The sequence below is a fragment of the Notechis scutatus genome, chromosome 1 (genome assembly GCF_049901735.1).
Source record: "Notechis scutatus isolate UNSWTSFEM ecotype Mainland chromosome 1, rNotScu1.2, whole genome shotgun sequence".
In the NCBI taxonomy this organism is placed as follows: domain Eukaryota; kingdom Metazoa; phylum Chordata; class Lepidosauria; order Squamata; family Elapidae; genus Notechis; species Notechis scutatus.
In genome coordinates this window covers 236592561-236617326 of record NC_142009.1, presented here as the reverse complement: position 1 = coordinate 236617326, position 24766 = coordinate 236592561, and the positions used below count along the sequence as shown (strand labels likewise).

The 24766-nt window shown below is 39.0% G+C and overlaps 1 protein-coding gene across 8 annotated transcripts in view; it reads right to left on the bottom strand.

Moving 5' to 3' along the window:
- Positions 1 to 21867, bottom strand: part of CRACR2B (calcium release activated channel regulator 2B) — a 49715-nt gene extending 27848 nt beyond the window's left edge. For 3 of the 8 annotated variants that reach the window (XM_087950820.1, XM_026668233.2, XM_087950823.1), the window contains exons 1-4: positions 21435 to 21867; positions 9299 to 9378; positions 8061 to 8291; positions 2963 to 3074 (exon numbers count right to left, since the gene is read on the bottom strand). In XM_087950820.1, coding sequence (XP_087806946.1) covers positions 2963 to 3074; positions 8061 to 8273 — 325 coding nt within the window. In that variant the 5' untranslated portion in view covers positions 8274 to 8291; positions 9299 to 9378; positions 21435 to 21867. Of the gene's footprint in view, positions 1 to 2962; positions 3075 to 8060; positions 8292 to 9298; positions 9379 to 14766; positions 15093 to 21434 lie in introns of all 8 variants that reach the window. The other 5 variants (XM_087950822.1, XM_087950818.1, XM_087950821.1 and 2 more) reach the window with 3 other exon arrangements.
- Positions 21868 to 24766: the final 2899 nt, after the last annotated feature.

Sequence of the window (24766 nt, the reverse complement as noted above, 5' to 3'; positions counted from 1 at the left end):
ATAAACCTCAGACCTTTCACCATGCTGGCTGCAAATTCTGGAAACTATAGTCAATCATACTAGTAGGGCAGCTTCACCATCTTAAAAATATTCCATACAGGTAGTCTTCAACTTACAGCTATTCATTCAGCAACTATCGGAAACTAACATGGTGCTGAACGAAGGTACATATGATTGATGTCCACAGTCACGGACATTGCAGAGCCCCTGCAGTCATGTGATTGCAATTTGGGCTGTTAGCAACCTTGTGTGATCACCATTTCCAATCATCCCTGCCAGCTTCCTGAGAAAGTCAACAGGAAAGCTGGATGAGGAGGTCACAAGCCATTCTGTTTCTCTAAACAGTGTACCACTTCCGCCTCCCCCCCCTCTCTCTCTCTCACACACACACACACCCTAGTTAGAGAGGCAGTTAGAGAGGCAGCTTTTCCTCTGGCCAGGGAAGGCAGTGCAGGGACATGTTGTATGGAGGAACAAAGTTAGGACAGCTTCACTTCCCTGAGCAGTGGGCTGACTCCCCACCCCCCACCCTGGGCTACAGAGAAAGGCTTTCTAATTTTCTAGTGCATGGTGGTGAGGGAAGCCAATATGGCTTCCTGGGACAGATCAAAGAAGCTCAGGTCATCCAGATCACCAGTTCTGTGCAGAGCGGAACTGCCTGTTCTCCTTCAGCAAACAGCTCTTTTGCTCCATCCATTTAGCAACTCATTGCAATCACGTATGGAAGGGTAGGGACAGTGGTTGTTGAGTGAGGCAGTTATGAGGGCATCTCACTTAAGGACTGCAGTGACTCACAACTGTAATGGGCAGACTCCATTAGGGTTGTAATTCAATGACTACCTGTATTGTTTGTTTCCAGGACTAAACTCTGGCAACCCAAACAAAGACTATGGTTGAATCTCGCATCATCAACATCATCATCATCATCATCATCTACACATATTAATAACTCAATTTTTTAAAAAACTATCGTTTGTTAAATGATTTGCTGACCTGGCCTGATTTGCACACAATACTAAGGCAAAACAAATAGTAGCATAGTGTTATATCTGCCACAATAGCTATTAGGGGTGAATTAGTGCCAAAATATGGAAGCTGCTATCAGAGAGGGCATATTGCTTTCTTCTACTATTACTCCCCCTTAGAATTGTCTTGCTTAGCTCAGATGACAGAGCACGGGGATGCCCTTCCCTCTGCTACACCCCACCTCCACCCCCACCCCCCAGTATTTTTATCAGAGCGATTTGTCTGACTGGCTTTCTCATTTTTGATAGGCTGACTGTGACATTCCCCTTATTATTATTATCGGCTTGGCAAACACTTGATTTCAGAGTTTTTGTTGGGAAACTGCCGGTTAGGTTAGAAGTTGGGGGAGGGGTCAAGCATGGGCTTAGCTTAGAATCCTTGCACAACTACGAAAAGCATAAACCTTCCACCCCCAAGATTCACGAAACCTTATGGGGTTGTTCCCAAGGAAAGGCGAGCAGTCTGGGGAGATTCTTGTAATTTAGGAAGAGAATAAAGTTGCTTGCTTTAGCTATCTATGAGTGGTTCTGATTGTTTGCAGCTGACAGTTTTTTTTTAATACAGCGGCTCTGATTCCTTGATAGAGAGTCAACCATTAACTATTCTGGGATTAGACCAGTACTAGCAATATTCTATGCAGGTAGTCCTCGACTTATAACAGTTTGCTTAGTGACCGTTCAAAGATACAACACTGAAAAAAGTGACTTATGACCATTTTTCACACTTATGACCATTACAGCATCCACACGCTCATGTGATTTATATTCAGATGCTTAACAACTGACTCATATTTATGACGGTCGCAGTGTTCCAGGGTTATGTGATCACCTTTCTGTGACTTTCTGATAAGCCAGGTCAATAGGGAAACCTGATTCACTTATCAACCGTGTTACTGATTTAACAACTGCAATGATTCACTTCACAAAGGTGGCAAGAAAATTCATAAAACGGGCAAAACTCACTTAACAAATTTCTTATTTAGTAACATAAATTTTGGGTTCAATTGTGGTCATAAATTAAGCACTAGCTGTACTGTGATTACTGCCTCCTAAATGTGTAGGCTAGGTCAAATACCTAAATTGTTTATTCTTGGAACTCCAAGACATTTACCCTTTGGGTAAAATATACCATATCATGTCTCTATTCTAGTTCATCAAATCAGAATCTCTCACTGCTTTCCTACCCAATTCCCTAGGTCTGATCACTATGATCAGCCTGCTTCGTAACAAAGTATTAGAACTGTTGACTTAAGTTGTCTTCTTAAACAGAGGAACTTGGCTTCTTCTAATCAGCACAAGGGTATTTTAGTAACCTCGCCTCCTTCAAAGCCAGCTCATAGCAAATGGATCTCTTTTACAGTAGCCACTTCTTTGGCTGCATGGGGGATTTGGCTTGCTGGGTATTTTAACAGTAAATGAGAAGTGTTGGAAGACTTCTTAATAGGACAACAGGTTGTTGCAAGGAAACCTCATCCCAACATGACTCACAATAAGAGGAAGTATATTCCATACTCTGTTCTACAAACATGATGCTTGGTATGACTTCCAGATGTTCACTACTCTGAGAAACTTGTTTGTGGAATAGACATGGGGCAAAACAATTCTGAAGGTACACCAACATTTGTAAATGATGTTTGTTTTACTAAACAGTAAAGTGGCAAAGACAAACAATCCACCAGCTTGGATCTACTCCTTGTCTATCCATCCGTCTATCTTTGCTGCAGAGTAGAGCAATATTTTCAATTCTTCATATATTACTACCTTGTGCCTGCTACAGTAGACTCAATTCTCAGTATGGTTCCATTCCCAGCTCTCAGCTGTCTGAAAACAGAAATATGGATTTCCTGCCTACCGTTTGCCTTCAACAGAAGCAGCCATCATTGTTCCACATGTAACCATCATCACCTTCCAAACTCTCCTTCTCCTTCTTCTCTTACCTAGGCCTACACTGAATTCTACTGGGGTGAGGTAACCATTATTGTCCTGCACCAGACTGTCAAAAACAGCTTCCAGCTGTTCAGTCGTGAATGGTAGTTCACTTTGTAACCGCTGTGGAAAAGAAGAAAAAAGAGGATCAGATTCAGGATTTAGATCTATAATTAACAGAACAAATATAAAACATTATTCTCACTTCATTTCCCCAATTGTCTCCAAAGAACTAAGCTTGCCAAGTTATTGTACAATGGCAGATGAAAAAAATGGGGGGGGGGAACCTTTCCTTGAAAACGTGGATCTGACGATTTACACTCTTGCATTTTCTGCTCTAAACTCATATTAATGGGTAGAATTTCTAGTTAAGGTGAGTCTTAACCACCATAGTCTATAATTATAATTAGCATTTAGTATGATAAACCAGAGAATGAAGTCCTGAATAACCTTACTGGTATGCAACTCGTGGAAAATTGGCAGGTGTCATATAAACCAGGGGTCCCCAACCACTGGGCCGCGGTTTGCTGGGTGCCGCCATCTTGTTTGACGAGAAAGTGCTTCCGGGTGAGCTTTTCCGGTTGGAAAGCGGCGTTTGGGTGCTGAAAGAATCCTCGCGCCTTAGTTTCATCGAAGGGGGGGGGGGCTTTGAATGAAACTAAGGCGCGAGGATTCTTTCAGCACCCAAGGCAAGGCGAGCCGAGCGACCGTCCCGAAGCGAAGCCCATCGACAAAGGTACAAAGGAGGAGTTGAAGGTGGCGGGGAGAACCGGGGGACGGCTGGCTGGCCGGTCACTCGGCTCGCCTTGCCTTGTCATGCGTGCTGATGCCAGTACTGGGCCGCGGATCATTTTGTGATGCCGGTACCGGGCCGTGGCACAGAAAAGGTTGGGGGCCGCTGATATAAACAATGAACATTCTATTTTGCCAGGGCAGAAACTGGGTGTTCTCTAAGTTCTCATACTCTGTCCAACTTAGCTGCAATTTGTAGCTGCAACCATTCTATTTCTTCTGCTCCTTTAACAGCATTCTTCAAAGTATGCAAATATATGCAAAAGAAGGGACCAGGATAAGCTTTTTTTTTTAGATTTATATCCCTTCAATAGCCTTCATGTGTTTTATTTCTTCATTGCATAGAAAGACATAGAAAGATGGCAATTTAAGCCAAAGTTGCATTTATGCTATGACAGGCATCACAATACCTGTACTTTCTTTCAGATTTATTCTGAAGCCTTCCTTGCTTTGGGAGTAGTTGCTGATGCAGGTGTGAATTAGACACAGTATCTGTACCTATCCTTCAAGAATCTGTGTGAAGAATTTTGCTGCCTCTAGGTAAAATTTAGATATATGTCCACATATCTTTTAGATATGTCTATATACATAAGAATACATGGACATGGGACTTCCGGTTTGTCGGCTTCGCGAGCGGCAGGGATTTGCGCGCTGCGCGATCCCTGCCGCGCTAGCCGTTTTGGGGCTCCGACCCAGCCGGGTACGGAGCTAGGCTGCCTGCAGGGGCAGCTGAAGTAGGGGGATCCGGAGAAGGGTTTGGGGGTGCTGCAGACTCCCTCCTGGCCGGCAGAACTCCCTTTTCCCAGGACGGTGCAGCGGCGGTCCGTAATGGCCGCCACAAAGAAGCTGGCAGCCGGGTAAGAATGCGCAGGAGGAAGTGGAGAAAGTGATTGAGAGGAGAAAGTTTTTCTTGGCTCCTAGGACTCTAAGACATATTTAATAAAATTCCTGAAAAGTATGATTCTCTGAATAATACCTGCCAGAAGAGGAAAAAAGCGGCTGCTTGAAGGTGCTGAAAGGATAGCTTTCCCTCTTTTCCTACGGAATAAATAACTGGATATTAAGAAACCTATTTTTAGGTGGAAATTGGTTTTAAGCGATGAGTGGGAAGAGAGAGGATTAAGAAGAAAATATTTGTATGCTAAGACTTTGTTGGAGCAGATGCCTTAAGGATTTGAAGACTAGAATATATTGTAATAAGATTTTAAACAGATTTGGACTTTCTTTCTCTTTGATTGATATTACCCCAGAAGGAGAAAGTGAGAACTCTGCCTTGGTTTGGACTGATTGATAACTTTGGGACTGTTTTATCTTTTTTATTTTCTTTTGAATATTCTGGTTGTTGTAAGAAGAAAGAAGGAGAAAAGAAAAGAAAAGATTTATAATGGCTCTTTCTGTTGAGGAACTAAGAAAAGAATATGAACAAGCAAAAAAAAATGGTAAAGATGGTGTGGAAGAAGCTTTCCTTTTCTTAGAAATGGCGCTTACTAATTATCAACAAAAATTACAACAGATGAAGACAGCAGAGGAACAAGAAAGAAAGGAAGGAGCCATCTTTAATGAATCTCAGAATTTGATCCAGAAAAAAGGAAGAGAGAAACAAAAGAAGAGAAGAGAAAAGAAAGAAAACTAAAGGATTTAAGGACTTAAGATCCAAAAAACATTTAAGAAAGGGAAAAATAAAGTGCAAAACCAATATGATGATTGTAAACAAAGGGGAAAAGAAATACGACAGAGAAGGGAAGCCGGTAAGGCAGAGGCTAGAAGAAGGGGGGTAGAAAGGTTTGTTGGGAAAAGAAAGAAAGGGAAAAGGTGGAGAAAAGCTACAATGTTTTGAAATTAAATGGAAAAAAGGAATTTTTATGGATAATGGATAAAGTATAATTTAAAAAAAAAAAAAAAAAAGATTTTGCAAGGTACATAAGATGAGATGGTAGTATTGCAATGGTTTAAGAGTTGATAAGAGATTAAAATGTTAAAATGTTTAAAAATGATTGGCTTTAAAACTTAATAATAGGAGAGGTTTAGAATATTGTTTTAATTAAAGAGTTTAATAAAATTATGGTATTGATGTTATTATAAAATTTTTATTATAGTATTTCTTTTTAATATTTGGATTTATTGTCTAATTATGCACTTAATTGTGTTGGATGTATTAGTTAGATAGAATGTACCAAGCAAAATCTGATTGGGTATTAGATATTATTTTAAAGATTAATTTGATTAACTTAGAGGGGAGATAGAAAGGCATCATACTCTGATTAATGATTTCAGGAGAAACTGATTTTCTTTTTTTTCATAAGGGATGAGACAAAGGGATGATAAAAATGGACAAAAGATACAAGTATAATGATTTAAACTAAGATGATTAATTAAGGTAGAATTAAGAAGTGTGAAATATGTGGAGAAGTTAATATAGAAGGTTTAGAATGGTAAATAAAATAAGTAATGATATGTAAGATGAGCATGAATATAATTGAAGTCCATGAAGAGAGAGATACCTGGGCCCAAGTTACTTTCCAAAAGATTTTTTTATGTTTTGTGTGTTGTGTGTATATGTCTTTTTTGGGGGGAGAATTGGTAAAAACTTGTAGAAATATAGAATGAGAATAATGGTAACTAAGTCAGAAAGAATCAGATGAAATAATAATAATGATATTGAATAAGAGTAAAGAGAAGTAAAGAGAAATTGAATAAGAGGTTTTGGTATATTATATGGAAATGGTTTAAAATAGAATCATAATTTATCTGACTTGTTAAATTTACAATGGAAAAAGGTTTAAACATGTAATGAATAATGATAATTTGTGTGTTTTAAAAATTAATAAAACTTGTTTTAAATAAGAATACATGGACATGGATGATCCATGAATACATGGATCTAAAAGATATGTGTCCATTTCTTCTTATGTATACAGACTACTTTGTGTTTTTAAAGAAATGAAGCATGGTCTTTTTTATGTTGTATTACATTTGTTTAAAGACTTTTTTGTTATTTTAAAAAATTCACTTAAAAAATTCGGCATGCATGGGAAGTAAGAGATAATGTGGAAGATGATACAAGATTCACCCATTATATTAATTCACAAGCTTATATAACCTTAGTTTATAAAATAAATTAGAACTGATTCATATCATATATTAAACCATAAACTTTGATTTTGTTGTCAATGTAGGTTAACCAATTAATACTATGGCAATTTATAGTGACTACGGCAGATGGTTATGTTCAGCATTTTTGAGTCGAACAATGATAAAAAGTTTGAAATACACTGAACACACCAATGTTGGAGAAAAGCTGAAAAGATGATGGTCAAGAACCAAGAGAGGTGAGAAAATGATGGTTGGAATGTTGACAGCCTATCAGTTGGTGAACAAATAACAGGAACCAATCAGAAAGTGGATCTTCTTGTGACAATTATTAGCTGATTGAATGAGCAAGAGATCACCACCAGACTAGGCAACATAAACAAGAACTATCTCTGTATGTTGTGAGAAAAGGCAAAAGGAAAACGCAAAGTAAAAAATGTCTATTGAGATTCCCAGTCAGCCAGGTCATGGTTTTCCCAAAGGTACTTTTTCAAAAGGCAACTGGAATTTGTTTTTCTGGAATTCTCATCCAAGAAGCTTCTTCAGTTCTGAAGAAAAACTAAAGAAGCTTCTTGGATGAGAAGCAAAACATCTGCAAGGAAAAACAAGATCCAGTTGCCTTTTGAAAAAGGATCTTTGGAAAAAATGTAATGAAGTACTAAACTGGATTAGCTGAGCAACCAGAAAGTACAGAACATGATATGGGCAATTTGGACTCCTTTCCAGATGTAGAACAAATAAAAAGGAAAGATAAATTTCAAACTTTGAGCAGCTGACTGACCAATGACAGAAAAGAACCTAAAATAGTTAAATGATGACAGTTTTCCCCGTTCCTTTCATTCACTTGAAGGCATATGGATATATCTAAACAGAAAGAGGGAAAACTAATGTCAATCATGGGTCAATACCAAGCAATCTTCAGCTTTAGTATTACATTTAAGCTAAGACTTTTACAGAAAACCATTTTATTCTGAACCTATAATAATTAAAAATTATCTTGCATCATATTTGATGCCAGTCTGATAGTTAGTTTGCTCCAGTACTGTTTTCAAAAGCCCAGACTTGAATCGTCTGCTTTGTATTTGGAACAGAATCTGTTAAATAAAGTGATATGCTTCTTCCCATGCACTATGATATGTTCCTAAGCCTAGTGGTTGGATTCACACAATACAACAAACAAGCAAACCGCACAGTGTCTTAAGAAGCCAGCCAGTGTCAGATGCTTACTTGCATGTCAAATCTTGTTATGAAGCCCTTCTCCTCCTTGTCACAGAGCCGGAAGAGCTCCTGGGCTTTTTGCAGCATTTCCGCTTGCGTGTTTCCCTCACCACTCAAGCAGAGAAGGGGAGAAGGAAGTGAAGAGACACCTTCAGTCATTTCATTTACTTCCTTATCTTCCCAGTGGAGAGTTTTGGAAAGTTCTTTCCCAGGTCTTTGCATTGCTTTGCAAGCTTTTCACTGGAATGAGAAAGCATTGGGGGGGGGGGATTGAACTTAATTGCTTTTCTCCTTAAAATACTGAATGAGAGACTTCCAAACATGTTCTGCAATGAAGCTATTGAGAATAATCATTTATATGACTGAAAAACAGGGGAAGAAAAGTATTATTCCACAATAACACTGAGTTAAATATGCGGTTCTCCTGCCAAAATCTCTATCTCGAGGCAAAACATAGCTCACCTGCGCTTTGGAGGAAGTGAAAGTTAGTGTTCTAGAACATTGCAGAATAAGTAAATACTCTATGCTCTATGCATAGAATATGTGATTGTTAAAGCAAGTCTTCTGCTGCAAATGTAATCAAGATGAAATCACTACAGCATCACATTTGGAGAAAATAGAATAGAAAAGAGGCATGCCGCTATTCCAGACTTTAATCTGAAAGTCATGACATGATAGCAGTGTTCCAATATCTCAGGGGCTGCCACAAAGAAGAGGGAGTCAAGCTATTCTCTAAAGCACCTGAAGGCAGGACAAGAAGCAATGGGTAGAAACTAATCAAGGCGAGAAGCAACCTAGAACTTAGGAGAAATTTCCTGACAGTTAGAATCATTAATCAATGGAACAACTTGCCTCCAGAAGTTGTGAATGCTCCAACACTGGAAGTCTTTAAGAAGAGATTGGATAACCATTTGTCTGAAGGGTGTAGGGTTTCCTGCCTAAGTACGGTGTTGGACTAGAAAACCTCCAAGGTCCCTTCCAACTCTGTAATTCTATTCTATTCTAAAGTCTTCTGTATTAAACCACCACTGATTTAGATTCAAAATCTAAATCAGATTCAAGATCTGATTTAGATTCAGTTTTTGCTTCCTATGTCTACAATCAATTTCTAAGTTTAGGAAGCAGCTTATAACTTGCTTCCATTAAATGTTAAGTATGGATTGAGGCTACAATTTTGATGGGAATAAGTAATGCTAAATTCCATGGGATTACTTTTGGAAAAACATGCTAGGAAAAAAGCTACTTACATTCATATTACATTGCAGGCTTGCTGATGTAGAAGAGTATCTTATATCTTTGTCCATAAATCTTCTATGAAATTTATCTACTGTAAAACAAAAACAGCTACAGATATTAAATGCTACATAGCAGACCTAAGATAATTAGTTACTAAATAAATATCAAACTAAAACCTATTTCATTCAGGTACACATGCTTCCACCAAAACAAGGGTATCAGTTTCACAGATACGGCTGTTTAGAAAGAACTTTCTTATTTGATCAAACTCTATTAAACTAAATTTTAGATACCTATCATCCCTGACTGATAGATATGTGTTGGAAGAAAGGGATATAAATCTTTGTATAAAATAAACAGCACTTATAAGTACTCTTCAGTACTTAACTTAAAGTGAGAGATTTATTTGGCATATGATGAGAACATGACAAAAGAGAAGTAAACATATACACACAACCCACATAATTATATACAAAACTTCTTGGGCATATGGCAGTGGCCTTATAACTAGATGTCCAGTGTATATAAAAAAAGAGAGATTAACAGATAATATATCTTTAAAGACTTCATTTTGATGGCAGAGATCATAAATCCTTTGCTATCAAGTTCATAGAAGCCTTTGTTTTTTACAACTCTTCAAGAGCTGAAGAATTAACACAATTTTTCCTCAAATGGGGCATATTTTCCCATTTTCTCCCCAAAAACCTACAAAGACCAAACATTTAATATGTAATTAAAACCATGAAAAGAATCCATGCCATTTGAAAGAAAAATTGAAATAGCATTACTATAAATGAGGACATGGAAACACAGACGTGTGTTATCTGAAATGCTTAACTCTCCTTTTAATCCATTCAGTTTGGTCATAAAGAGTCCTTTGACAGAAAACAGGAAAGACCAGTAAGAAGACTTTGTGTTGCGCACTATGGTATTGTATGTTCAACAGAAGAGATTAGCACTCAAGGGAATGTAGCAGGATGTACTCACACTATCCCAATTCTTATTGCAGATCAGTTGGTTCAGCACAGCAGAAGTCTAATTTTAAAAAAGTCTTTATTTCTATAATACGATAAACAAAGGCTGCCTAACTCTTAAGTGCCCTTTCCTAAGGATTATTAAAAGCTAAAGATAAAACTACTTCAAAACAGTGTAGCTAAAGGCAAAGGATCACATTTCACAATGAGGGAAACAGAAAACCTTCCTCCAAAAAAAATCCAGAGATATTTTGTTAGAGATGCAGAGACTCAGTTGTTGTTATTTTTTAACCCCCGTTACTTTGTACAGCAGTGTTGTAGCAGAACTTTAAAATAATTTAATGTTTTCTCTCTTCTTCCAACAGTGACCAGAAATATGGCGTCTGCAGGCAAGATGAGGCTACACTTTGTCCAAATTATGGGGGTTTTAGTGCTCCCTGAGCTTGCTTGTATGCTTGCAGGTATTTCATTACCCAATTAAGTTAACTTCATCAGTGCCAATGAGTGTGGGGTTTGCAGTATATAATCAAACTCAGAGAGCATCAAGAACTCCACAATTAAAACCTGAGTGACATCTGTTCTCTGCATTTGTCCAGATTGTTAGACAGAGATGCTGGGATCCTTAAGTCTTCACACAGACTCTAAACAAAAGGATACAGATAATATAGATGCCTGAGTCACACACATATCTGGGAACTGTCCCAGGACGTTGTTCAATAAAAGCATGGGATTGGTCTCTTTTATTGCCATTGCTTAATAGCTGGAGAAATACATTGCTAGACTTTCAGCATTATTTATTTAAGATCTTCAAACAAGATATATTATGTCACTTGGTAGGTTACACAGATAATTCTAAGTGGGGGAAAGGATATTTTAGATAAGAAAAATGGCGGATACTGATATTAAATGAGTGATAATATACTCAGCTCCCCATCAGGAAATTAGTAAAGTTACCAAGGCAAAGTATCTTTCAAGTCATGTTTGAAGTTTAGTATTTCTTCAAAACTTAGAACTTGATAAACATATTCATACAGTAAGAAATTGTCATTGCCTTGTCTTTAAAAAAAAACACCCAAGGTTTACAGTACCACCTTGGAATTCCCAAGAGGTCTCTCATTCAAGCACTAACTAGGAAAAGCTCTGTTTTACTTCCAGGTTCAGACAAAGTTGTTTGGGTTGTACGACCTACTGAAATAATAAAATTCTGACTTTTATCAAATGCATATTTCAAAATACATGGTTAAATAACAAATGTATTTACAGGTAATCCTTGATTTACAATAGTTTATTTAGTGACCGTTTAAAGTTACAACAGCACTGACAAAAGTGACATGACCATTTTTCACACTTATGTTCCTTGCAGCATCTCAGTGGTCACATGACTGAAATTCAGATGCTTGGCAACTGATTCATATTTATGACGTTTGCAGTGTCCCATGGTCAGGTGGTCACCTTTTGCGACTTTCTGATGAGCAAAGTCAACCGGGAGGCCAGATTCACTTAACAATGTCGCTAATCTAACAACTTCAATGATTCACTCAACAAATATGGCAAGAAAGGTCATAAAAAAGAGCAAAATTCACTTAACAACTGTCTCACTTAGCAACATAAATTTTGGGCTCAACAGTGGTCGTAAGTGGAGGACTACCTGTATTATTTATGCACAAGACTAATGACTGAGAGATATCCGTGTGTAGACTAGCCTGGTAACAGCACACCCAATTTAAGTGCAAATATGTGGAGGCTTTCCAACTGCCTTTGAGCGTTCAGCATCACCTTCCCTTAACCTGGTGCTCTTCCTTATTTAGAATTCAACTTCCATATATCCAAGTCAGTGGTGGGATTCAAATTTTTTTACTACCGGTTATGTGGACGTGGCTTGGTAGGTGTGGCTTGGTGGGCATGGCAGGGGAAGGATACTGTAAAATCCCCATTCCCTCCCCATCCCACTAACCTGCTTTCCAGCTCTGTTCTCCTGTGCAGGGCAACAAAAGAAGACCCAGCCAATCAGCTGGGACTCGAGAGGCAGAGAATAGATGGGGGCGGGGCCAGTCAGAGGTGGTATTTGCCGGTTCTCCAAACTACTAAATATTTCTGCTACCGGTTCTCCAGAACTGATCAGAACCTGCTGAATAGCACCTCTGGTCCAAGTCAGAAAAGCCAATAGCTGGAATGAGTTTGGAACAACTAGAAGCAAAGTTTCTCAAGGGCATCTTTTTTTATATGGTTCCAAACTATACCCACTCACCAAATAAGACCCAAGTATAATTAGCTTTTTAAAGTACTGACATTAATTCAAATGCAACTTCTTTAATAGCAGAACATTATCATTGTATCTTTATTAAACAAATGGGAATGAAAGCCTAATTATACATTATCTTAGGAAAAGCATAATTATTACATTTTCAACTAAACGTCAATCCTATGAGTTGTTCAGCAAAAATTTCACTAAAATCGCCTTTCCCATGAAGCAATTTATATTAGGAAAAGCCTTGGTATTGGCATTTTTAAGAGATCAGTACTAAAAATAATCATAACCAAGTTGAGATTGAACACATACAGTAGTCCTGAACAACAATGTCACTGCTCATTTCCACAATCACTTTATCCTATAATAACAAGATCTTTATGGTTGATTTCCCATGCCCTTGTGAGCCAGCCTAAGGTTTCCAGTTTAGAAGACTTCCAAGGAGATATACCGTATGCCTAGCACAAAATATTTTCAGTGCAGACACCAACATTTGGGAAGAATATTGGGAAATCTACTGGATGTGTTTGTGTTTATGTTGATATTTTAACAAAACTATCTTGCTTAGTGTGGTCAAAGCAGATAAGACATTTACGGAGTGCAATTGCCCTGTCTCAACTGAAGAATGCTAGGTATGTTTTGCTGTGCTTTTTTATTATATCTATCTCATTTTCTTGAGAAAATACAATAAGGGAAGATGGAACAGATGCACAATGTCCTTTGATGGTAATGCCAAGAACTGTTATTGGGAAACATCCCCCTGCTTGGTTTGCAGGACACACCCAGGCTGAAATTTGGTTTGGGCTTATCATGATGTCCGAATGGATTAGCTTCAGGAGTGAAGTAAATCACTGTCATTTGTTCAACAAATGATAAATAAAGCAATCTGTGGCAAAATTCTACAGTTTTTTTTTTCCTAACCTTCCAAGTTCCCTTTGAGCTAAAAGACAAAAATCAGTAGCAAAGTCGAAAATGAAAATATATGAAATCAATAATGTCATTCTTAAAACAGATTCAACTTAACTAAAAAAGACTCCATGGTCCTTCCCACTGATGAAATTAAAAAAAGAGAATTTATCCATCAGCCTTTTGTTTTATTCCTCTATTCAATGTGGACTTCTCATTCCAAATTATAGGTGGCCTCTTGGAATCAAAACTTTGCCCACCCTTAAACTGTTGCAATACTTCAACCTAAAGGGAACTTTGAACGCTAAGCATTCAAACAGTAGAGCTCATATAAGCAGTTATTAGACTGTACCGTACTTTGCAAGACAAAATAGCAACTGCTGCACTCTGTTTATGACCCCCAAAAAGCTTCGAAAAATCCCCCATTTTTCTAATTGGAAGAAGAGACTTTTGGGCTAATATTTAGCTACTTTCTTTCACTATTTGAAATCGACAGTCTCATCTTAAACGGTAACAAAACATACTTAGTCCAACTTAGTCCAAAAAGCTAAAAAGATGGACAGATATCTTATTTTGCAAAACTTAAATATATGAAATCAGTAATGTCACAAATTTTGATTTGCCAAAAAGAATAAAAAAGAATAAAAAACACATAGCTATAAACTTCTTTCTACACAGCATTTCTGTCAATTTATTTTCTCTCTTTGAAATCTCTGAAATCAATTCACACAGAACAATTTTTTGGTGAAAATGGCACTGATTGAAAATGAAAACAAGTCCAACTAAACACATTGAGATTTATATACAGTACACATGCATAAAATGATACATTTTGTGATAGATAAGTGAATTACTATATATTTTAGTCTGCTGGCATTCACAGGATTTTTTTGTTATCTATAAGACGGATCCTAGGAATAAGGAAGTTTGCAGGAAATTCTACCCATTATGCTTGGTTATGTTACTATTTATTTTATATTTAATAAGGACAATTTTGCACACGTTCTTGCAGGAATGCTGATAGGTACGACACTGCCCTGTAACTGCTACTGGGCATGTATTTGTTTTCTTTCCATTAAGTCAGGAGGAAGCCAAAGCTAGCAAGGTCTGCTTCAGAAATGTCAAAGGAGGGTGCTCTTTGTTCTGAAAAGCAGATAGCTGAGGGCAGCAAGCCAAGAGAAAGATGCCCTTGGCCTTCTCCATGCCGGCCAAGGGCAGCAGGCTTTGGCACAGCTATAGAAATTCCAACACCCTGGAGACCTTCTGTGCCACGATCATGGGGGTGTTTAACAGCCTTGACTAAAGCTTGTTACTTATGAATACCAGAGCAGCCCTCTAAGGTAATATTTACCTAGCAAAAGCAAACTTTGACATACAAATGCCAGAAGGAACATTTGGTCAGGTGAGATGGTCAGGGTTGCTTGGGGATTTTCCTCTGTCCTTCATTTTTGACTGCTTCTTTTCTCCAACTTGAACTTAGCATCTATTTTATCTTCGGCGCCCTTTAATATCATTCCAATGACTGGGAGCTGAGAAGGTACATTATTGATGGGATCCTTCTACCGTAGCAATTACAATTCATATGAGATGAACAAAGGCAGACAGTGTAAAGTAAAACAGGAATGGGGGATATTGTCAGATGTTTCGTTCGGGTACGTATGATGATGAAAACAGGAACTGTAACAAATTGGAGTTTAGTGTGAGAAGTGGGGTTAACCTTACACTGAAAGTATCTGTCATGCAAATACTGCTGTACAGTCTAAAGCTAGAAAGTTGAGAAGCAGGTCCCAGAGGACATATGGTAAAAAAAAAAAAGGAAATTAATTAGGTGAAGCTTTTGATTACAGCACTGAGCTCTTTGCTATGCTTTATTATTCCAGCTTATTAACAATTGATTCATATACGAACTTTTAGATGGCCAGAATACGTGGACAGGTATTGTTAAACTATCTGGGAGCCAAAAGACACAAATTCATTTTTCTCCCTCTTTGCTATTAACTGGTTGAAGGGCTTAAAATGATGAAGCTTTTCCTTGAACTACCTTTAAACCTAAGGGGAACAAGGGATACTAATAATTTTACATTTTTACTTCTGGTAAATATTGTATGCATGTGTGTTTGCAACCTGCATACATATATGAGTTCCTCCAGTTTTCTCCTTTTGTGTTCTTTAGAAAAAGTGATACCACCCCACGTCCAACACCTTTAGGTTAGATTTTGCATAGGCAGTCTGATATTTAACTCTCCTCATATCACTTTTCCTCAAACACACACTGAACAGAGCTATTTAACAATACTCTGGCATAATTTCTGCAACAACAATTATCAAAGCAGTGAATATCCACCTCCATAAAAGAATAAACATAAGGTGAAATAATAATTATGATTATGGGAATGTATAATGGAATGTGAAAATGACTTTGTAAGGGGGGAGGGGGAGATTCTGCATAGGGAATGATCAGATAAAAAGGGGGAATGCCCACAGCTGAGTAACGGTCACAGGGGTGGGCTACCCGTGTGACCGTTACTCAGCTGTGGGCATTCCCCCTTTTTATCTGATCATCATGCTGGGGGTTCACCGGGGTTCGGGAGACCCTAGCTAAGATTCTGTGCAGTTTGGAGAACCCCCAAATCCCATTCCTGGCTGGCCCCACCCACCCACCTTCCAGGAGTCCCCACGCGGCCCATTTTGGATGCATGTAAGTGCAGGGTGCACATGGAGGCTCGGGGAGGGCGAAAAACGGGTCTCCCGGAAGCTTGGGAAGGCCGGAAATGGGCCTGTTCCTGGCTTCCAGAGAGCCTCCAGGGAAGCCATTTTCACCCTCCTGGAGGCTCAAGGAAAGCCTCCGGAGCCCAGGGAGGACAAAAACACACCCCTCCCCATAGTGCAGGAGGCTGGCTAGGCCACGCCCACCACGCCCACGCTGACCCAGCAACTGGGCAGAGAACCTTTTGCTAAACTATTTGAAGCCCACCCCTGGAAACGGATATAGAAAGAAACTCAGAATTTTCCCCAATGAATCAGGCAGTAAAAAGAGATGGTAGAAGACTTGTACAGTTGTCAAAATGTTGCTGATTGTTCCATCTGGAGAATAATAAAGCTAAGCTTTTTGATTTTAACCAGTTAACAGTAAGGAGGGGAAATGAATTTACGCTTTTTGGCTCCCAGATAGTCTAATAATACCTATCCATGCGTTTTGGCTTTCTAAAAGTTTGCATATGAAGCAATTGTTAATCATGCAGTTTGCCCCATGCTTCCACATATATGGCCACTGCAGGTAAAAGGATAGGAAAGAATTCCAGAAGCCATGCTCTGTACAGGTAGGTCCTTGAGTTACAAGTTTTCATTTAGTGATTGTTCGAAGTTACAACAGCGCTGAAAAAAGTGACTTGTGACGGTTGTTCACACTCAGTACTGTTGTAACTTTGAACAGTCACTAAATGAAAGCTTGTAACTCGAGGACTACCTGTAATTGAACTTTCACAAGCAGGCTAGTAACTGAAGGCAGAGTTCATAAATGAGTTGAATCACCAATCTGAAGCCTTGGCCCTAAGCCCAAACCACATTTGGACTTAAATGTGCACAAAGAGCATGTTTGTTTCTCTTGACTAGGACGGAATTTCCTCAAAGTTGGGAGAAGTAGGATCTGCACAACAGGGAACACACGTCAGCAAAGATTTATCTAATGGAGTGGTGTCCACTGAGAATTAGTATTGTACAGTTTCAAGTAAAACCAGTTGGGATTTGTGTTACAAAAGCTCAGGGTGACTTTGCCTTTGGTATAGAATGTTATGAAATAAAAAGGTCCAATAGTGCCAAGGGAAACTGCCAACGTCATGCATTATTGGTAAATTGACAAGATAAATACTTGACTAGAAGGAAAAATTAGTGCAATCTTTGAAGCTGGCTCCCAATAGGATATGCCAAACTCATAGCTGATTGCACTGATCTTTCAGCCATTTTCTCTTTCTTCATTAAATGTAGCTCAGACCCAATCTTGAATAGGGTTTGTTTGCGTGTGTGTAAAACTTAAATTATTACATGGGACAATGCATGATTGTAAACTATCTCTTATCCCTGGCCCTCAAACTAGGTCAGGCTGAAACTCTCTCATTTCCAGAATCTAATTCCATGCTTTAAAAAAATAGTTTATCTTTTATTATCCTCTTACAGTCAGTGCCACAAATAGGGAAGCAATTTATTAATGGATTCTTTATCAAACTGATATCTAATAACACGGATGGTAACCCATGCCATATGCAGTTCCACAACAATAATTTTGTGGCTCTTGGGATGGGCCCCTTTCTTAAATGTGCTCCTAACAAGTGGAGGTAGTCATTACCCCCTTGCTTTAATACTGGTTTAAAACGTTGGGAAGTGCAAGATACATTTTAAAAGAAGATCCTGCTTGTAATTAATATGTTCCGTGGCTGTAAATGCCACAGCAAAAGAACATGAGGTTCTTGGAAACTAAATATTCCCCAAGCCTGTTTTAAAACAACTACAGAAAGACAGCTTTGCAAATAAAAGAAACTCTGCAATTCATGCAATTGCAATATGTTCATTTGAGTGGGAATGGAAACAAAAATTACTGTGATTTTCAGGGACTAGAATCAAAAGGAAATTGTGCTCTCTGATTAGGCAAAGAACAAGCACGATTAAACAAGATTACCCACTCTATAAATGTAGGCTCCACTTGTTAGAGCAGGGGTCTCCAACCTTGGCAACTTTAAGACTTGCAGACTTCAACTCCCAGAATTCCTGAGCCAGTGTGTTGAAGTCCACAAGTCTTAAAGTTGCCAAGGTTGGAGACCCCTGTGTTAGAGGATCTAAAAGTAAAGCTAACTTTCATTCTATTAGCGCTACCAGAACTAAATCAACATTTCTGTATTTTATAGGAGCTAAATTGACAGTTATCTGGCAATATATGACCTGCTAAAGTTGTTACACCTGTGTAGCAATATAGTTTATCATGGTGTTAGTTTTTGCGAAACAAGAGTTTACATCAAAAAATGAATGAAATATGAGTCTAAACTGGCATTTTTAGAGTGTGTGTCAGATTCACTTTTTAAAAAATAAAGACAGATGGAGAGAAGGATAGGAAATATGCCAGAATTTTTACAGAACCAAAGACACACGGATAGCCCTTATTTAGCAACTATGATTGAGACTAGAAATTTGATTAAATGAAGTGAACCACAAAACTGTGTTTATGACCTCTCAGTTCACCCCAGGTCTTCAGCTTTCAGTTTACAGATCTGCAAAGTTGCTTTTCTACCACTGTCATAACTGTGAACAGTTGGTAAATGAGAACTACCTATAGTTTCACAGAACATACAATAACATTTCTATGTAAAAAAAGAAATATATATTTTGACATTCTCTAAAGTAAGCATTATATAGCTGCTTCTGGAATAGTACATTTTCATCATGAAACACTTACATTCAAAGAAATTCTACCTTCCTGAATTAGACAAGGAAGCTAGCACTTTATACCTGTCACATTTGTCTCAAAGTGCCTTTACCATATAGCTTTGCAACATTCACTATCCAAAGAAAAGTCATCAAATAAATTATAGAACAAGCAAGAAAAAAATTACTATACAATCTTCAAGTTGCATGTGCAGAGGACTAAAGTAATAGAATTTATGCTTTAGCAACTCTGCTTAGAATTAAATTGCAATAATAATAATTTAATTGCAAGAATACTCAGTGGATAAGTATCCTCTCTTATAGGGGCTACTTTCAACAGAACAAAGATTTCATTTTTTTTCACAAATATGACATTATCCATCCCTTGGTTTTTAATATTCTGCAAACCTACATCATTTTCTGCCTTAATTCCAGAACTGGTCTTTCTGGAAATTCTGGAAGAAAAATATGCTGAAAAAAATGAATCAAAATTCAAAAGTCTAACATACAATATATTCACTAAGAAAGGCCCTGGCAACTTGTTCAAACTCAGGAATCATATTGGAAAACTACTGTGAATGAAAAACGTAAAAGTATTTGCATATTTATTTGCACATAGTTAGTCAAATCTCATCTTCCCAGGGAAATATGTGGAAGGAGAGAGGGACTCTGAATTGTAGCTGGCTAAAATTAGATTTCATAATATCTAGTTTTAATTTAATCTAATTTTAGCCAGCTACAATTTCCTTTATATAATCAGCTGACTTAGAAATATTGAAATCTGAATGCAAATCTAAATCACATATTACTTTCCTTCAGGCCAGATTACCTTTGACAACACTGCAGCTGTGTTTTCAAATTCATCTCTATAGCTACAAGGAATGGAAAGCATGTGTCCTTTAAAAAAAAAAAGCAAACTGGAATTCTAAAAGGTTTCCAAGGAATTCATAGAAACAAACTGGAACCAGCATAAAACTATAGATTTTTACCCCTCATTACTAAATCCGTTAAAATTAAATAAATATAGGGACATAACAAATTCTAGAAATTAACAAAGTTAAACAAAACATGAGGCTCATTGCTATCACCTATGTGAATGTAACACTCATCAACAATCAGGAACTGCTATGTCATAACAATTATCAATTGTTATCTAATATAGAGGGTGCAAGGAGGAAGAGAAGTAAGTTTTAAACACATCTAAATGTATTTTCAAGGAAATATATATGTGCTTGTGAGAGAAAGAGAGAACATATAGTGTATAGAGAGAGCTTCAGTTGATTACATGTCAACTGACTCAAGATCAACAGGTTATTCTGAACTCCAATATGGAGTGCAGGGAATATTCTCCTTAATGTATCTATTGAGCATGGTAAAAACTCCAATTATAGAGGTAGTATACTCTCACAGAATTTTTTAAAAAAACTGATCAGGCTGTTGGGTCAGAACATCTATCTTCTTAAGATGAAAAAAAAATCAACTAAAGCTCAAGTCCTAGGCTTTTTTTTTTTTTTTGAGGTTATGGATAGTCTCAATCTGTTCTGAGCAAACAGATTTTCAAGATCAGCTCAGTTTGGCTAGGTGCTGTCACCTAGCAGTGCTTCACCTAGAGAAAATAAAATATCTGCAACTATAGGCTATCAAATTCTATAGTAAAAATAATAAAAGTTTTAAGACAGTGGAATCTATAAGACGTTATCTAATTCAGCATCAAGGGATCAAAATATTTGCTCACTTGTTAAAAGTTTCACATTTCCAGTTGCAAACAGACACAACAGTAGCCTACCTCACAAGTGTGTTCTCTAAAACAATACAGCAGTTAGGATAACTATGAATTATTTGCAGGATGTTTGGACATCACAAAGCATGCTTATTTATTCCCCAAAGTGCACTAAAAACTCATGATATATCCACCATAACTCAACCATTATTTTTATTTATTTATTTTCTTTACTGTGTTTTATTGCTTTGTAAGGCACCTAGAGTCCCTCGGAGCAAGTAGGCGGCTATATACATTTTCTTTAAAAATTAAGGTGTGCCGGAGATTAACTTTGTACTCCGTTAAGAGTCTCTATCTTTAAACAGCTGCTAAGCTAAAACCTTAAACGGCTGCCTCGAGGACAGAGGTGAAACGACGAAAAGAAAACGATGCCTTTAAAATCTACTTCTGTTAAGCAACTGCTAATGACAGACATCTCTTCATGGCCACGTTAAGACAGCCTAACTCAGCCTGGAGACTCCGTCTTTTTAGAACGCGGGTCATGAAGCATCGTTTGTTAATTATTGCCTACATGGCAACCAAAAAGCTACGCCAGGATCCAGGGAGGGGGGAAATTGAAATGTCAAGGAGTGACGTTACCCAGAAAGAAAGCAATGCGAAAGTTGAGGAGAGTTAGCCTAAAATCCATTGCTCTACGCAGGAAAACCACTAAGTGATTGCAGTAGGCTTCGAGTTCAGTTTGCTTTCCTTTCCGAGATTCGCCCCCAAACGCGCCCGTTCTTAAGAAGCCCTGGACTCTTTTACTCCATTTGGCTAGGAGTAAGAGAGCAAACGCCCAACAGGTTATACCTCCCGCCGCTCTTCCTACAGCGTCCCTTTCCACCTACCTCGTTGGGAAGAGAGAGGAAGGGAGGAAAGGGAGGTCAGGTGCAGCAAACCCGCGTCTGGGAAACGCTTAGACTAGAGCATTTGCGCTACTCCCGGTTTAAAGGAATGCGTGTGTGTCCAGGTTACTTTGTCAGCCGCGGAAGGAACAAGCCCTCGGTCCGTGGTTTACGCGCAGGCGAAAAGGCCGGCAAAACCTCTGGGACAGCCCCGAGCTCTTCTTTCCAAGCCGAAGGAACAGCTTGGAAGAGAAACTCAGCCAGCCGTCCAAACAACCCAAGCGGGGAAAGCGCGGAAAAGAGGCTTTATTGGCAAGCCGGAATTGACAAGAGCGCCAAACTCGCCGCTCTAAAAGGTCAGCAAAGGGAAACTCCGCGCTTATACTTTCCTCACGCGCTCTAAAGCTTCCAGCCCTAGAAACGCCACCTCGCAGGTGCCGGGAAAGTAGGGGGAGGAGGAAGAGGCCGCGCTTTCAGCGACGCCTCCTCTTGAGGTGGCCGCGCAGCCTGGCTCGCTGCCAGGCAGGGGGAACCTTCCACCGGGTTGTCTTCAGTGGTGGGATTTAGATTTTTTTTTTTACTACCGGTTCTGTGGGCGTGTCTTGGTGGCCGCGGCAGGGGAAGGAGACTGTAAAATTTCCAGTCAGAAGTGGTATTTGCCGATTCTCCAAACTACTCAAAATTTCTGCTACGGGTTCTCCAGAACTGGTCAGAACCTGCTGAATACCTCCTCTGGTTGCCTTGGCTCCCAGTTGCCGGGTGGAGGCTCGGAGATACGGGGACACTTCCGAAGAGGTGGAAGCCTGTGGAGGTTCTCAGTCATCCAGATCATGATTGTCCCCAAAGTACTTTTTCAGGAGGCAACTGGACTTTCTGGTTTTTTTTTTCTTTCCCTTCTCATCCAAGAAGCTTCTTCAGCTCTGACTGGATGATGGGGGAATGGAAGGATTTATATTCCTTCCAGACAGCTGGTCATTTGCATCCTTTTAGAAGGTCGTTGAAGCCTTGGAGGTTTGGCTGTGTCCTCCCGAGTCATCTAATAGTGCAAATGGTTCCTGTAGTCTGCAATTTTTCTGGAAATCCGTTCATACTCCCACACCATTCCAAGGATGTTCATTCCAAAATGTATAGCTAAAATCTATGGTGGGTCTCAGTCATCCCGGGTCATGTTTGTCCCCAGGATATGGCTGTCCTCAACAACTCTCCAAAAGGATGCAAATGACCAGCTGTCTGCAAGGGATATAAATCCTTCCATTCCCCCACCATCCAGTCAGAGCTGAAGAAGCTTTTTGGATGAGAAGTGAAATGTCTTCAAAGAAAAAAAAAAACAAAGTCCAGTTGCCTCCTGAAAAAGCACCTTTGGGATTCTGAAGAGGTGGAAGGACAGAAGTGTGATGCTGGCAAAGGAGTGAGCTGGATAAATGGATCCAGGTGCCTCCTGAGGGACAAAAGCCCCATGCATAGGAAGGGCCCCCTATTATGTGGGGATGTGGGTCCCCAAAATGAGATCAATCAGGTTGAAGCCAAAGGGTAGAGGAGTAGTTATTTAACCTGCTGCTTCCCCGGGCTTTCTAGACCCATAACCCTGAGAGCTCTTTCTTTTCCAAAGCCTTGGAAATCTCGGAGCCACTCTGAGCCACTCTTTGTAAAGCCTTGTGATTTGGAGACATGTTTCACAAAGGCTGCAAGCCTTCAGCTGGCAAAATGATACATGAGTGATAAGAAGCATTATTATTATTTTTTGCACTACTGTCACATCGCTACTGTAGAGTCTTGAGTCTCAGCACCTTTTCCTGTATATTGATGGTGACTATGTGTCTCCAATTGTCTTTGATCTTACACTCTGCGGGATTAAAGCAGGGGTGGGGGACTTTCCTGGCTTCCACAGCCACAATTATGCACTAGTTTCAGAATGTATAACACAAGTATGTCAGTTGCAGCATGTGTGGGATTGTCATCATATATGTGTCACTTGCCCTTTTCCTGTTTCCACCCAATGCACATGCAGTCATCTTCCATTTACTACAGGAAAATTAAATCCACCATTCAGTGACTTACTCACTAATATTAATAATAGTATAGGTTCATAAAGATATTCTAAAAGCCCCAAAGTCTAGAAAGATGTGGTTGTCCTCTAAAATCTTTGCTACTGATGCTAGGTTGTATTAATTAACCAGAACTTACCTTTCTGTAAATAGGCCATGAAAGGGGTGGGTCCCATCACTTTACAGTTGTGTCGTCACCTTGTCACCCTTCTCCCTGTTGCTCCATTGTACTACTATTGCCTGTGATTCCATTCTACTACTTTGCTATTTAGACTGAAATTAACCGAGAAGAGCTAGTACTGATGGCTGAACAGCAGCCTAGCCCTGTTACTTACTTAGGGTAGATTAGCTGGCTGGTGATATTGTAACTAGCTCCTAACGGAAATAACTGCAGAATGATGAAGATGGGCTTAGAAAGGTGTGCCCATCTTAGTTTGAAACAGTTAGGAAATATTATATGCCTTTGAGCCCAGCCACTCACTGATCTTCATTTTTATGTAATGAAAGCGGAAATACTTCTAACACTGATACAGCTAAGACAATTCAGCAGGATCCTATTGCTTTTGTCAGAATGAGGAAAGTAGCAATTTAGAATGCTGCAAATTCCACGCCTTTGGAGCATCCAGACAACAAACATCACAATGCACATACAAAAGGATGGGGCTTGCATAGTGATGCTGCTTTTGTCGGTTTTATTCCTCCTACCCCGTGGATCTTGATGGGAGAATTTAAGACGTCTTAAACATGAGACATGAAGGTTAAGTTATAGGGACACAGCATGATTGTATGATTAGTTACTGGTGGGAAAAGGCTTTAACGCTGCAGAAGGCCAGCTTGTAGACATATGAAATAGTGACTGAAAGCAAGAGAATCGGCTTTGCAGCCTCCAGACTTCCTACCTGGGCTCTGTTCTTTAATCCCAGGAATTGCCTTTTAAAATTTTTCTCTATATTTGCCCCTTACTCAAATTTGCTTCCTACCAATGACAGAGCAAACCTGGTAATGTTTCTTAGATAAGCACCAACTTGCATTGCCCTAAGTATTGCCACTGTCTTCTCATTAGGTGGCCAAGGTATCTGAAGCTGAAGCCCAAATACACACCTACTCTAGCTTATCACCCGTCACTTCTCAGATTGGAAAAGTCTAGCAATTAAAATACCTCAGATTAATAGTTGGAAGGAACCTTGTAGGTCATCTAGTCCAACCCCCCACCCAAGCAGGAGAACCTATACCATTTCTGACAAATGGTAGTCCAATCTCTTCTTGAAAGCCTCCAGTGATGAAGCTCCC